The sequence below is a fragment of the Columba livia genome, chromosome 1, assembly GCF_036013475.1.
Source record: "Columba livia isolate bColLiv1 breed racing homer chromosome 1, bColLiv1.pat.W.v2, whole genome shotgun sequence".
Lineage (NCBI taxonomy): Eukaryota > Metazoa > Chordata > Aves > Columbiformes > Columbidae > Columba > Columba livia.
The window spans coordinates 128,539,433-128,553,375 of NC_088602.1; the positions used below are offsets into that span (position 1 = coordinate 128,539,433).

At 48.1% G+C, this 13,943-nt stretch overlaps 2 protein-coding genes across 2 annotated transcripts; both read right to left on the minus strand.

Moving 5' to 3' along the window:
* Nucleotides 1–217: 217 nt before the first annotated feature.
* C1R (complement C1r) lies at nucleotides 218–6,920 on the minus strand. Its single transcript, XM_005506294.3, has 11 exons — nucleotides 6,746–6,920; nucleotides 5,722–5,950; nucleotides 5,297–5,489; nucleotides 4,979–5,122; nucleotides 4,635–4,831; nucleotides 3,996–4,143; nucleotides 3,785–3,906; nucleotides 3,120–3,198; nucleotides 2,581–2,721; nucleotides 1,588–1,662; nucleotides 218–1,484 (listed from the first exon to the last, which is right to left on the minus strand). The coding sequence occupies exons 1-11, from the start codon at nucleotides 6,751–6,753 to the stop codon at nucleotides 664–666; spliced, it is 2,157 nt and encodes a 718-aa protein (XP_005506351.2). The 5' UTR covers nucleotides 6,754–6,920; the 3' UTR covers nucleotides 218–663.
* A 5,021-nt stretch (nucleotides 6,921–11,941) lies between these two features.
* On the minus strand, nucleotides 11,942–13,715 carry RBP5 (retinol binding protein 5). Its single transcript, XM_005506295.4, has 4 exons — nucleotides 13,447–13,715; nucleotides 13,014–13,192; nucleotides 12,470–12,571; nucleotides 11,942–12,082 (listed from the first exon to the last, which is right to left on the minus strand). The coding sequence occupies exons 1-4, from the start codon at nucleotides 13,517–13,519 to the stop codon at nucleotides 12,029–12,031; spliced, it is 408 nt and encodes a 135-aa protein (XP_005506352.1). The 5' UTR covers nucleotides 13,520–13,715; the 3' UTR covers nucleotides 11,942–12,028.
* Nucleotides 13,716–13,943: the final 228 nt, after the last annotated feature.

A 13,943-nucleotide genomic window follows, 5' to 3' on the forward strand; every position in this document is an offset into this window, starting at 1 on the left:
TGCCTTCCTTGAAGTCACCTGGAGTTTCAGACTCCTAATCTAATGGCAATTTTGTTACAGGTGAGCAACTGTCACAACCATTGCAGAACTGGAGACACTTTAGTGGTAAGTAAAGCAATGCCTATTTAAAGTCCAGAAGTTGCTCTCAGTGATGGGGAATATTAAGTAGTTGTTTAAAAAAAAAAAAAAAAAAGGAGAGAAAAACATAACACACCAGTTTTCTCCAGCAATTATTTTAATATTAATAGAATCTCACTAATGCAAACGGGCATATGTACACTGTACTCAGCACAAAGTACCACATCCTTCAAGAAAGTCTGCTGCCCTGCACAATAGAGTACAAAAGTTGACTGCTGTAATTTGATGATATTGTCAGCACTTCAAACAATAACATGTTTGCTGTCTTGAGAATTTCTTATTTTATTAAAGCTTCATCCAGTAATAAGATTTGGAAGAGCTAGAACATTCACGAAGAAGTCCCACAAACTGCCAATGGTACAGCAGCTTTGGTAAGTTTTGATACTACCACTCTGGTGGCTTTCAGAAGTGCTCATGATGAAGGTTACGTGGCATGTGTGTTTGGAAAGCTTTTCAGACACCATCAAAAGCTTTAGATAAGATTTGCTGTGTCTGGAAATTTATATGCTATCAGTGATTCTTCAGCTAGTAGGACAGCAACATTGAGCGGCTATCCTCCCGTACTATCCCTTTGATCCAGTCCACATAGTTGAGGATCTTGGTGTAGAAGCCATAACCTTCAGCACAGCCGATACCCCAAGAAACAATACCGATAGCCACCCAGCGACCACTTTCTGAGTCTAACACTGTGAAGACACTTCCACTATCCCCCTGGCAGGTATCCCGTTTGACTGTGAGGAAACCAGCACAGAACATGTTCTCGGAGAAAACTATAGGTATATCTCTCTTCTTACTGTCCAGCCAACTTTGACACTTCTCTCGAGCAACTGCTGGTAGGCTTACATACTTCAAATTATTTGAAATAAAGTTTTTTTCCACACCAAAGCCGCTCACATAGCCCATGTGCCCATCTGCATAGAAAGTATTGTTGCTAGTATCTGGCAGACAGATGGGCAGTACCATAGGGCCCAGGGTTACAGGATGTTTCAGCTCCAGCAGGGCTATGTCCCCATTGAAGTTGTGCTCATCGTTAGGATTGTAGTCTGGATGGATAAAGATCCTACGTACAGGGTGGTTACCCATCTTGTGAAGCTCTTCTACCTTGGTGTGACCAAGGAAAATGTCAGCCTCCTCTGCTAGCTGGTCCAGGCTTACATTGTTCCTGGCTGTCTCTTTGGGTAATATGGTGTGGGCAGCAGTCAGGATCCAGCGGTCACCTAGGAGCGCACCACCCCCTCGTCCATGGATGTGAGTCAGAGCCTGCCAAGGGAAACTGCCTGTCCTTGCTGACTTGCCACCCAAGATCCGCTGGACTTCAGTGACGGGACTGACCGGCTTCCCACACACTGTGGAGAAATGCAAGGAAGTCATGACCCTGCATGATGTCCTGGCTTTGTACTGACTCTAAGCATGAATCAGTAAACATCAGATGAAGAGTCTTTTACTGACCTGGCAAGCAGGCAGGAATTTTCACCTGGCCATCTCCATCCACCCAGGTTCCCTCAGAAGAGCAGGTGAATCTGTCTGTAGGATGAGAGGGAAGTAAATGAGACCTAGGCCTGCAGCCATGAGGTGCGAAAATTAGGATAGCACGGCACGGCACGGCACGGCACGGCACGGCACGGCACGGCACGGCACGGCATAGAATAGAATAGAATAGAATAGAATAGAATAGAATAGAATAGAATAGAATAGAATAGAATAGAATAGAATAGAAGTATTTTCCAGGGCTTCCTCTCTCCAAGGTGTCCCACATGCTGCACTCAACCCTTCCATCTCAAAGGCACCCTTTCCCAGGAAAAGCCACCTGTGGTACAGTCTGGAATGTCTCCCTCTGGATAGCATGTACATCTCCAAGCACCTCAGTTCCAAGGAGACCAGTAAAGCTCAGGCACTACTTCTGTAGAATCATAAGTGCAAAAAGAAGGCATGTGAATGGTTTTGAACTTTACCTTAATTTTTCTGACCTGCTGCATAAAAATCAGTTTTTCTGTATGTATGTTATTTAGCCCTTAGATGTCTCTGCTGCTGAACAATATTCCAAAGGGGTAAACAGTGTTACAGTGGAGTGGAGTGTAAGTTTATTTATTTGCATCTGTAGCAACTCAGGCTGGTGTAGCAAAGTTTCATAATTTTGGTGATTCCTAGGCACCATGCCTCAAATTTCAGTGAAATAATGAAATCCACTACAGAAGAATACATCACAGATGAGAGAAGATGACCTTCTGCAAAAGTTAAGGAGAGTGTAGAGGAAGGATGTGATGGACTCTGGGAATGAAGCAGGGTGGGAATAGGCTGAGACAAGAAGCCTCAGGAGCTATGCTGCAGAGTCAAGGAAAGACTGGGGAGCCCCAAGCCTGGGGAGCAGAGACAATTCTAACTGAAAATCTAAGCGGGCTTTTCACACACAGATTTCAATGTCTGTGTGCGATTAGGACTCACCACCACCTGTTCCAGTGACAATGTGATAATATGGTTCATTGCATTGGTACGTGATCACTGACAGGTAGCTGTTGTTTGCAGGTTTGTTAACATAGCTGAATGCCCCATTGGTCAGGTCTGTAGGGTTGCCACAGTTCACAACTACAAGAAAGAAAAAAACAGAATAATCACAAGATAGCCTTACTGCCTGCAGGTTTAGGCTCAACTTGGATTGTGGCCATGACGTCAAGGACCACTTAGTACAGTGGGCAGAGAGAGGTTGTTCTAAAATGGATCCCAGACTGGGATCTTTTGCTTTTAGATGTTACAACATTATAGGTGATGTTTTATGCGTTTTTGTAAGGGAGGAAAAACATTAAAGTTTTTGCAAGTGGAAAAATGTAACGAAAGTCAACTGTGGACCTCTGCAGGTCCTTCCAGCCAGTATATCCATGAGTCTACTGCCACAGACAAACTGAGTTATAGAGTCTGAACTCATTATGTTGTTGGAGGGGGAAAGCCACAGCAGGGGACATAATCCCTGTTCTCAGATCACTCACTTTCACAGCGGGGCATGGATTGATGCCATGTGCCATCAGCCTGGCAAACAGCTGTGAAGGACGGCAGTTTTCGGTTGCCCTGCATGGGAAAGAAAACATCTTTGTTGGTTGTAGAGAGCCTTACATTCCCTCCCCACATTAAAATATTATTCTATCTGCCCATCTTTCCACTTCTGTCCAATAGTTGCCCCCCTGCAGTCTGTTCCAGTTGCTGTCTTCTCCCTTGGCTGCCTTCCCTCTATCCTGCATTTGCCACAGGCTACAAATTCTTCATAGCAGGCCAAGGTATCAGGAGCCATCAACAATGAAAGTGTGACAAGTGCTACCCAGTCCTGGCAATAAGATGGCAAGGGAGGCAGATAACATCTGCTGCTTCAAGTCTGAATTCATATCCTTCCAAAGAGATATTCTTGTTTACCAGTGTTTCATGGGATCTTTGTCTCTCATCTTCTACCAGGGCTTTGTGAAACGGTAACTGCATGAAGAAGGAAACTAGGAAAGGATAAACCACTGGAAGAAAGCCAACAGAAGCAAGGAAGAAGCAGGAATTGCAAGAGGTTACCATGCATGAAACCCCAAAGGAAAGTTTTACTGAAAGATCAAAGACTTACACAAACTGAAGAGAAGCCTAAATATAACTGAAGGGAGTAGAGAAGGGATCTCACCTCCATCAGGTTATACCCAGTCTTGCAGCTGACAATGAAATAGTCCTGAAATTGATACACAGGTTGCGGGTCTCTGATGATGGTAAACTGATCTCGTGGGACAGGCTGCGGGCACCGCATTTCTTTCAGAGAATGGAATGGGACAAAGTGAATTGGTATTAATAAATGGTGTAGATGGGCTGTAATAGCCTCTGCGTAAGAAATATCTTACTCTTCGAGGTGTAGTGGATCTTCCAGCCACGGCTGAACCCTGACTCATCGGTGAGGAAGAGGATGTCCACCTCATTGCTGTTGGTTTCAATGCTGCCAGGTGACTCCTTGCCACAGAATTCACCAATCTCTCTCCCATGTGCTTGGATCTGATGGGGAAAACAGGTGTCACAGGGACAGAAACACACATGCATCTCTGCCCCAATATTCCTATTTCAATCCAGACCAAGCTTGCCACAGTGCCTATGATGGTGAACAGGGCTGGTTGTCTGACCCATTTTTGCTGATTTCTGCACTGACAGATCAGAACAAAGGGCTGACATACCACAAGCTCACCTCCTTTACCATGGGAATCAGAGCCATCAATCCCTTTAAATCCTGAGATTAAATCAAAGGTAGATAAAACTGAAAGAAGGATGATTTTTTTTGCTCCACTCAGGGGCTTGTGACCCAGAGCCCCTGACCTCAGGACAATGGTAAAGTGCATGCACTGAAGGAGGGACAAAGGAAGAGCTCAGTCCTTCATACTGGGGCATTCTCCCTATACTGACCCCATATTTCTCGTCCAAATATGGGTGTACCCAGAATTCCTGTCCAAGTCTGGCAGCAGGGTTGGAAGTAGTTTACTAATCTCCAGTACCTTAAGCTGATCATAAGGGCAGCGGACTTGCTGGTGATCATCAATCTCAAAGGGTTCCAAGAACTTCAGGGAGATAGACAGGCCCTTTTGCAGACGGATGCTGTAGTTACACTGGAGGTCTTCAGGATAGGGCTGGGGATACTCGGGGCTGCTTAGGTACCCAGATGCCTCTGTGAACAACTCACTGCTGCACTCCACTGGTGTAGAGGGAGAACGTAGAGGTCACATTGTGGAGCTGCGACTTCTGCAGCCCAGTCAACTGCTCTCTAAGTCACTTCTCCCACCCTATCTGGCTGAAGGGCTCCTTCCCCTGAATCCTCTGATCTTTCAAAATTTCAATTTACCTTTGCAGGAGTGGAGGTCACTCTGAAGCTGGTAGCCAGCCCGGCAAGAACAGAAGTAGCCACCCACATAGTTGTGGCAGACATGTTGGCACCGAGGCCTTTCGTCTTCCTCAGCAGCATTGTTAGGGTCACATTCATCAAGATCTGAAGACGTACAGGGACAAGAGAAGGAAAGCATTAAACCTCTCTGCTGTACACTGAAAGTACATAGAGATCCATATGCTTGCTTACAGCTTCTCTTTATTTGTCTGACAAGGAGGAAAATTGGTTGGAGCCACACAGGCTTCTGTCTGCATGGTGAGGGTATTGCCTACTCACCCACAGCTTGGTAATAGGCCAGGAAGCCCCTATAGGGAATCACTGTGCCATTGTCTTCGTTGGAGAAATCAGAATGAAACGCCAAGTGCATTCTGTTCCCCTTAGATACAAACTTCTTTCTTCCTGGGTGATTGCCTGTGATTGACCCAAGCTGGCCACAGTATCGGCCCAAGTTCTTCTTGTCTGCTTTGATCTGTCAAGGTTAAGGGAAAATCACTGTAGCCTCATAAGATTCAGCCTGCTCCATGTATCATTACCCAGCCATGAGTTTCCAGTACCTGCTCCACCCATTTCTATCTTTATCTCCTTCCCTTTCCTTTGTGGGAAGCATGAGAGGAGGTCTGTTGAATGAAGAGACATTGCATGTGCTGGCCACTAGATTCCCACCTCCAGCCACCCCTTGGCCCAGGTATCTATACACATACCTTAACATAGTCATAGAAGCAGGACTCAGATGGCTCCAGGTCAAAATATCTGAAGGTCAGCTTTACCACATAGCCTCTTGGAACATGGATATCCCAGATGCTGATGTTATTGTTGGGATATGGCTTGGGATAGCCAGGAGATCTGATCTCCCCAAAAAGCTTTCTTGGCACTGGACTGGAACTGATCACTCCCCAAAAGAGGAAGGCCCACAGGAGAAAAGGAACGTGCCTGTGAACATGGCAAGTAAACTATGACATTTAACAAAATTAGGTCATCCAAAATCAGGGGAGACTTTACAAGTGACTTGTGAACTGTCTAATGGAATCCAAACAGAGAAGACCTAGTTGCAGGTGCAGCTTCTGGCTTGGGTCACTCAGGAACAAGGACAGCTGAAACGAAGACAGCACTACCCAGGTTCCAGCAAGGCATTGTGACCCAGCCAAAGAGATTCATCAAACCAGAAAGCAATTTGAAAAAACATAGGTGATTTTCCTGAGCAACATCTGCTTGTTCCCAGCAGTCATGGGGCTGAGTCCCTTAGAAACAGGGGAAGTTTGGTTCCCTTCAGGTCTGGGCCATCTGGCCATTTCTGTCTATTGCTAGTTTAGCACCTCTGCCCAGTTCCTTTGGTGAGGTTGTGGAGATCTCAAGCTCAGTTTGCTGAGCAGCAATCCTGCAGTGCCTCCCGGGCAGCCCTCTACCCAGTCATGCCTCGATCCCTCTCCTCCAAAAGTTGCCCCTCATGTTTTTTTTCTCATTCTGCAGATCACCCCTCTTCCCCTCTGGGGAACGAGACTGTCAGTGTTCCTCCAAAAGAAGCTCACTGCCGACATCTCATGAAAATATCAGCCAGGATGATCCTTCTTCCTCAACCCTACATGCTAGCAAAGCTTTAACAGAGGGACAGTAACCATGGGTGTAGCCCGTCTGCCCTCTTCTCCTTTGTTGGAAGCGTCTAACACTCCCGTTTCCCTCCCCGCAAAGATGTGGCTGCGCATCCCCACCCCAGCCGCCCCCACTCACATTTCCATGAGCTCGCCCCCCGGCCCGTCCTTCCCGCTGCCCCGGCCGGAGCTCCGGAGCGGCGGCCCGCGAGTGAGCCCGGGGGCCGATCAGGTAGGTGGGGAGAGGCGGGGGAAGGGAACAGAAGCCCGGCCCTGGCAGGGGACCAGGCTCCCGCGGCTCGGCGCTTGCTGCCCTCTGCTGCCCAGCTGCTGCCGAGCTGCTGGTTGCCCCACAGCATGCGAACGCAGGCCGCCGGGAGCGGTTTTAGGGCCGTCACAGCCCGGCCAGGCAGAGCCCAGTTCCTCCTTGTGGGCGAGAAGGCAGGATGAACGACTGCTTGAGACCCTTCCTAGGGTTTGATCTGCAATCCAGCAGCTGCTCTCAGTTTGTTCCCCCTCAAAGTTGTTCTCCTAGGAAGTCTCCCTGACTCCTTCTGGGCAGCTTCCTGGTGTAGGAAGAAGATAATAAATTTTAGTCTTAACAAATTAAATTAATTTATTTAAATTAAGCTTAAATTAAGTTTAAATTAAACTTAAAAAAACCCCCTCAAACTGTCATAGGAGTCAGGTTTTGTCTGTTCTGGTTTGCTGAAGAGTACTTCAGGTTTTTTGAGACGGGAACTAGGAGCTTCTTCAGGCAATGCAAGAAACCTCAGACATTTGAGTTAAATAGATATTAATAAAAATGAACTAATTACTTAAATTAATTAGAAATCAAAGCATTCTGCGAAGAAGCCCCTTTTCAAGAACCCTTCTTGCTGTTCTGCAAGCATGTTTAGGAGAAACAAGATAGATACATAAGGCTGTCAGTATTTAATGTGGAAATGAGAAAAGATAGCAACTCAGAAACACTTTTCAGGCCTTTATCAACACAGTGCTCAAGACACGTATGGTGTGCCACCAACTTGATACAGTTTAAAATTCCTTGGCTTTGGTGTAAGAGGTAAAACATAATTTTAGTGTTTTCTCTTAGAATCATCTGTCATTTCAGATAAACTAGCAAGTTCCTTGCATCTAAATAATAGGAAATAATTCACAGCTACAAAACCATGTTGAATAAAGATGAAAACAGTGTTAAAATGAGTGAAGAAAGCTTCTTTGGTAAATTTATGGAAGTGCATTGAAGACTAGACAACCTGCTCATCAAACACCTTTGAATTTTTTTCTGCAAAACATCACATGAACATCTAATTAGTGCCTCTATAGTAACACCATATGGTCCAAGACATCGGAATTAAGATTAAGTGGGGGACATTACCCCAGTACTTCATATTGTCCAAACATCTCCTCTGTGTGGCGAATGTACTTGGGCAATAACACTGCTGTGCTGTGCCGTGCCGAAGCAGGTTCTGCTGGCTTACTGTCCCCCCAGAAGAGAAGCTTTTACTCAGAAACCACATCTGGAAAGTAGCTGGCAAGCACTGGAAACTAATACTCACTGAGAGATCTGTTATGAACAAGTCATTGGTGGGAAGTGTTCCCTGGCAAGGCACAGATAGACAGATGTGACTGAGAATCATTTATAAGATGATCATTTCAGTGTGTTCTTGACAAGGAATTTTATACCCAGGGAGCACTACTGGGAGTTCCCTGTGGCACTTTCAAGGCAAATCTCCCACGTCTTCATTTCCTCCCCCTGCCCCAATAACACCATCTTGGGTACTAGGAGAGTGCTTCAGCTGGTAAAGCAAGAGTGGTTAGTTGGTGATACGCCTAACTGGAGCAGCCCACCTCTACAACATGTCCCATAGACCGACCTGATTTGAACAATACAGCTATGCCTTCAGTCCTCCTCCAGCACTCCAACTGCTAGCATTGCCCTTCAGATGCTCTGTGCAAACCTTTTCTTTATGTTAGGCAGGAGCCATTTTTTCCTCAGAAGGATGTCTGTGCCTTTCTTTGCTTAAGGGCAAAATACATGTAGGACCACAGAATGCCAAAACTAGCAGCTGTTTGCTGCCTGCTGGGTTACAAGAGGACTGTACAATAAATCCAGACACTATCAGAGCAAAGTAGAGAAACTGTACATCTTCAGCATCGTCAAAGATGCCGACATCCTCTCATGGAGAGAGACTCCTACTTTGAATACAGTGTGTTGCAGCAGGTCATTGGAAAGAAACCTGCTCTACAGCCTCAGAAGCCAGGAGATCATCCTCTGATGTGCAGACCCTGTCATCCACTGAGAGGGAGAAGCAGAAGATGAGTTGGTGCTTTATCCTCAGAGCTGAAGCAAGGAAGACAGATGCTGGGCATCCTACAGCTACACCACCTGCCCTACAGTACAGCAGGGCCACAAGCCCAGGCTCACGTGTAAACACTGAGCTGCCTTCCCAGAGCATTCCACCTTCAACTCCTTGGTTTGACTACCTATTGCAGCCTTTTGGGAACACCATAAGGCTTGGACTTCACACAGCCAGACCTGTGCTACCCAGTGGCTTACCACTCTTTCAAACAAATCATGCCACTCCTGCAGCTCTGGCTGATATGGAGAAGATGGCTGTATGGGAATAGCGGAAGAATGGCAAGGAGAACTGTAAATATGCTCAAGTGACTGCAGCTAGGGTGTAGTAAAACACATAAATCACAAGTAGAACCTCTGTGTTTAGATAACAGGCCTGTGAAAAGATTCATAAAGGCAGCTTATCATATATCCTTGAGATTCCTGCAGGCAAAGATCAAAGCAGTGTGGTAAATTGCGCCTGCGTGAATCCCTATATACAGACCAAAATGAGCAGGCTCGTTCATCTTTGACCACAGCTTAATTCTGCAGTGCCTGCGTCTCTGCTTTTGTCACCTCTGCCCAGGAACTCAGGTGCTGTTTCAGAGATCCCCATGTAGCGAGTTAACAAAAATAAATTTGCACTTTGCAATTGCATTCGCGGCCTCTGGTTGTACTTGTGACCTGCCTGCATTGGACTCACACAATGACCTACACCAAAAGAAGGCTCAGGACTCTAACAGTGGGTCTTTCCCCTGGTATGAGATGGTGAGCAGCAGCAGGATCTTGGCAGTCTGTTTCTATGTCTTCTGAATCAAGGGGCAAAGCCAAGTGTAATACCCCAGAAGGGAGGTAGTTCTGCAGCACTGGCTGCTCAGCAAGGGGCAAGAACGAAGTCAGTGTCCTCCCAATATCACACTTTATTCCCTGCCACATGCTAGCATCCTCATCTCTCACAGGCTCATGTGTCAGCGATATGGTACTGTTGTGCAAAGTCACCATCTGACTTAGGCATTGCACCTGCAGCATGAATACAAATGAAAAAACAGTGAAATAGTGCTGATAGTTACTAACTGAAACCCCAGAATAGATTGGAGTACTATCCTTTATGTTTATTATGACTGTAGACCACATAAGGTGGGTGATTCCTGCCTATGGTGCTGGCCCAACTAGCTGGTTTCTGAGTATAAGAGGCTGTCATGGATATATGATGGCTGGCAACCAATCAGATGCAATGCACTCAGTATATCTCGTCATAGGCTTACATGACAATTGTGGAGGTGGTTGGCATGCTCCTGAAAGAGTCTGGCTAACCACCTGAAGACAATAGCTATCTATCATCAAACCAGAATATAGGCTCAGAAAAGGAAAATTTGTACCAGCTTTTGGAGCAGGGACTGAAATTAGTTAATTAGTTGTTGGTCAAACAGACCGGAAAATATCAGCCTGGACATGGTGAAGTGAGCCTGGTGTTGGGGATCAAAAGCAGCTCAGAGGACTCTCGTATGAAGGAGTAGGAAGAGGGAAACAGTTGGACCAACTTCAGCTGGCATCAGTCAAAGCTTGGCCTTTTGCAACCTCATGATACAACAAAAGTAATGTAGAGGCTCCTTGTGATAGAAGGAATGGTGGGTTGTGGAGGTCTGCATGGTCTGCATTGGGTTTGAATGTGTCCCACCCAGTGATACTTTTGAACTGTGGCTATTGACAAGGTGCTGCAGCCTGGGATGTCATCAGAGACAACCCTGAAGAGCCAAAGGTTTATATTATATTATATGTAATATATAATGTAATATTATATAATAATATATTAATTATTAATATATATTAATATATTAATATATTAATATAAGTATGACATATTATATATATAATACTTATATTATATTATACAGCTGCAGCTCCCTGGCCCCTTGCTTATCACATATTCTGAAAGAATGCTTTTCTTATGGTACTCACCTTTTAAGGTCCCTGAAAAGAAGCTCTTTGGAAAATGCTACTTTTTTTAGATGAGCTGCTAGAATTAAAAAAAAAAAAAAAAAAAAAAAAAAAAAGCATTTTCTCCACTTGGAAAGGGCCTGTGTTTTCAAAATTTGCCTACCTCATGGTTCTCTGTGATGTCAGTAGCTATGCATTTCTGAGCACACTCCCCTTCAACTTTCTGTTGGGGGGCAACTGCAAGTTTATTTCAGAAATAACTCCCTGTGGCTGTGGGTTTGTGCACATCCCATCGGGTGTCTTTAGCAGTCTCTGTCTTTGGCACTGGTCTGACTTTTCAGCGGACATCACCTCCTTTGGTTCTGCCCCTTGGTCTCTGATTATAGAGAGGAGTTGTGAACCCACAGCAGTATGATGGCCATGTGGAGACACTGTCAGGAATGTCAGAAGGAGTGTAGGGGCTAGAGGCCATGTTTTCTCACACCAGGAGGAAAGCCTGAACCTTCATCACCCTTTGGACCTTCTCAGGAGCGCAGTGAACATGGGGTTAGTTCACTTGCCCCAGCCTTCGGACTTCACACGATTACATGAAAATCCTTGACTTTGAAGGACAAGTTATCCCGGGATCCTGAGAAGAATGCGGCATCCACAGGGCACAAGAGGAGGTGGCAGGTGTTGGTGACTGAGGAAGAATGCACAGCCTCAGTCAACCTTGCCCACTCAGGCAGCACCTCCTGCGCCCCAGCCGGGCAACGCGGGGTTTGGCTTCGGCGGAGGCAGCAGGAGGAGCGTGGGAGCTGCGGAGGTGCGGGCCGCCCGTGGAGCAACCCCCGCCCCGCTCCTCCCCGACTGGCTCTTATTCTGAAATGAGCCTCCGTGCAGCCGGCGGCCCATCGCCCTCCCCGCCTCGGCCCACCCTGGCGACCTCCTTTCCCCGCCCTCCGCAGGCCCGGCCCCGCCGTGACCCCCCGGCCGCGGGAGGTCCCGACCCTCCCCGGTCCGTTTCGCCGCCGCAGGGCGAGAGGCGAAGCACAAGAAAACGCGCTGCTACCAGGAGGCTCGGCTCTCTCGGGTCTTGTTTCATTTTCAATACCGGGGCAGTTTTCACTCAGGAGCGAGGGTCCCGGCTGGGCATCCAGCCGGGCATCACTTCACTTTCTGGAATACCTGGACACAGACCTCGTCTTCAGCAGTCATGCGCTGGGGAAAGCGGGGTGAAAGATGAGTTTAGGTTGGATCCTCCACTTCTTGGATGCTAGCTGCCATTACCACAGCCCTGCTTGCCCTCCTGATGCTGGTCTTGCAGGCCACATGCTGCTGCACACCCTTCCTGATCCCCCCTCAAAGCCCCAGTGGCTCAGGCAGCAGGGCAGAGCAGGGACATCGTCTTTGCTGAGCTGTGTTAACTTTTAAACCCTGGAGGCAGATATTTGTGTGAAAGGCTGGCTGCCCCTTTGGAGCTGGGGCTGAAGTCTGAGTGGAGCTGAAAGCCACACAGCTGGCTCAGGACCTGCAGCACCCACACTGTGTGTCGCCCCCCACCCACTGCAATTGAGATTTAGCAAGCTGCGCTGGACCCCTCCTCACCAGATGCAGCTGATCCCCCTCCAGCCAGTGCCTCCAGCCACGGTTCCTCTTCTCTCCCAGCTGCTCACACACCAGCTGATCGCCCTCCCAGGAAACAGTGGTCTGAAAAAAAAGGAGAGAAGATGTGATCCCAAGGCAAGTTTCCAGCAATGACACTGACCCTGTCAGACACATGTTCAAATGCAGTTCCTGGTGTGTCTTTGGTGGCTCCTTGGGATTGATGCTCTCTGTGGGAGGGTGAATGACCCTCTGGCTTCCAAGTGCAACAGCGTACTGCCAAGTGGCCTAATGTTCTGCCTTTTCAGAGCTTTAGTCCAGAGGATAGTACCCTCTGGATCCCAAAGTACTGAGCTTCTGGCTGTACAGTGCTCTTCTCCTTTACTGTGAGTCATTTACTCAGAGAACCACTTATTCCTGGTCCTGTGGGGACAAGCCAGCTCTGGGTTGGGCTCTCATCTGGTTTGTGAATCAAAAGCTGAAGCAATTCCCTGAACTTCTAGTGCCCTCCAGTCCACTGTCAAACTGCACTGTTTGGGCTTCTCACCTGGCACTTCCGTCCATCCACGGGTCCCAGATCTTCCTCAAACTGGACTCCTAGGTCAAAATCCATAACATAGTCCCGCAGGGAGGTGATCGTGCGGATGACCATGTGATCTCCCGTGTGGATGATTTCTTTATCGGGCTTCAAGAGGCAAACCAATTTTCGCAGGACCACGTTGATATCTGGAGGATGAGAGGGAGGGGAGATCTGTGGATGACTTGCACCCCTTCTCTAACTGCATCCCCACAGATCCTCCACTCGTAGTCAGGAAGCTCCAGCCATGTCCTCTTCTCTCTCACACCACAGCACAAAAGTGATGGTCGCAGACAGAACGACCAGAGGGTTCCCAAAGCCCGTCCTCCCCTCCCAAACTGCTGACATTTTTGAAGACGGAAGCAAGAGGGAGAAAGGAGTGGAATTAAGAAGGCGGAGTTACCTAAAGCACGCAGGTAATTGTCCATGTTCTCCTGGGAGACGAAGCGGTAATAACCGGTGAGGTTGGGAGGCATCCCAGAGCAGAGGAACCGGGCCGGTAGCGAGGAGAAGAAAGCAGCGGAACACGCACGGAGCTGGGACCGAGCTCGTTCAGCGGGCGTGCCGGTCTCTCTCCCGCGGTGCGGCGAGGTCTGCGGGGCAGCCCAGCTCCCAGAGTCCCGCTGCAGTAAGAGTCCCCGCGCCTGGGGGCGCGGAAAAAGCCGGGACTGCCCCCGCTTCCAGCATCTCCGCCTCGGCTGGGGGCGACGTGAGAGCGACAGGTTACCTCCTCGGGGGTCTGCTTAACTCTCGGCTGCCAATCAGCGGCAAGCCCGCCCCCCTCCCGCCAGCCCTTTTTCACGCCGTGAAGCCGGTAGCTACGGGCGTCCTCAGAGCAGCGCCGCGGCCGCCCCGGCCAACCCGTCGAGGAGACTGCAGGTTGGCAGCTCCGCCCCGCCG

What these genes read in the sequence shown, in the direction of transcription:
- RBP5 (XM_005506295.4), bottom strand. Translation starts at nt 13,519, where the DNA reads ATGCCTCCCAACCTCACCGGTTATTACCGCTTCGTCTCCCAGGAGAAC. An exon ending in CAATTACCTGCGTGCTTTAG is followed by an intron (nt 13,193 to 13,446) that starts GTAACTCCGCCT and finishes CTCATCCTCCAG; the next exon opens with ATATCAACGTGGTCCTGCGA. An exon ending in TGGATGGACGGAAGTGCCAG is followed by an intron (nt 12,572 to 13,013) that starts GTGAGAAGCCCA and finishes CTTTTTTTTCAG; the next exon opens with ACCACTGTTTCCTGGGAGGG.
- C1R (XM_005506294.3), bottom strand. An exon ending in GGCCTATTACCAAGCTGTGG is followed by an intron (nt 5,123 to 5,296) that starts GTGAGTAGGCAA and finishes GTACGTCTTCAG; the next exon opens with ATCTTGATGAATGTGACCCT. An exon ending in CTGGGTATAACCTGATGGAG is followed by an intron (nt 3,199 to 3,784) that starts GTGAGATCCCTT and finishes TTTCCCATGCAG; the next exon opens with GGCAACCGAAAACTGCCGTC.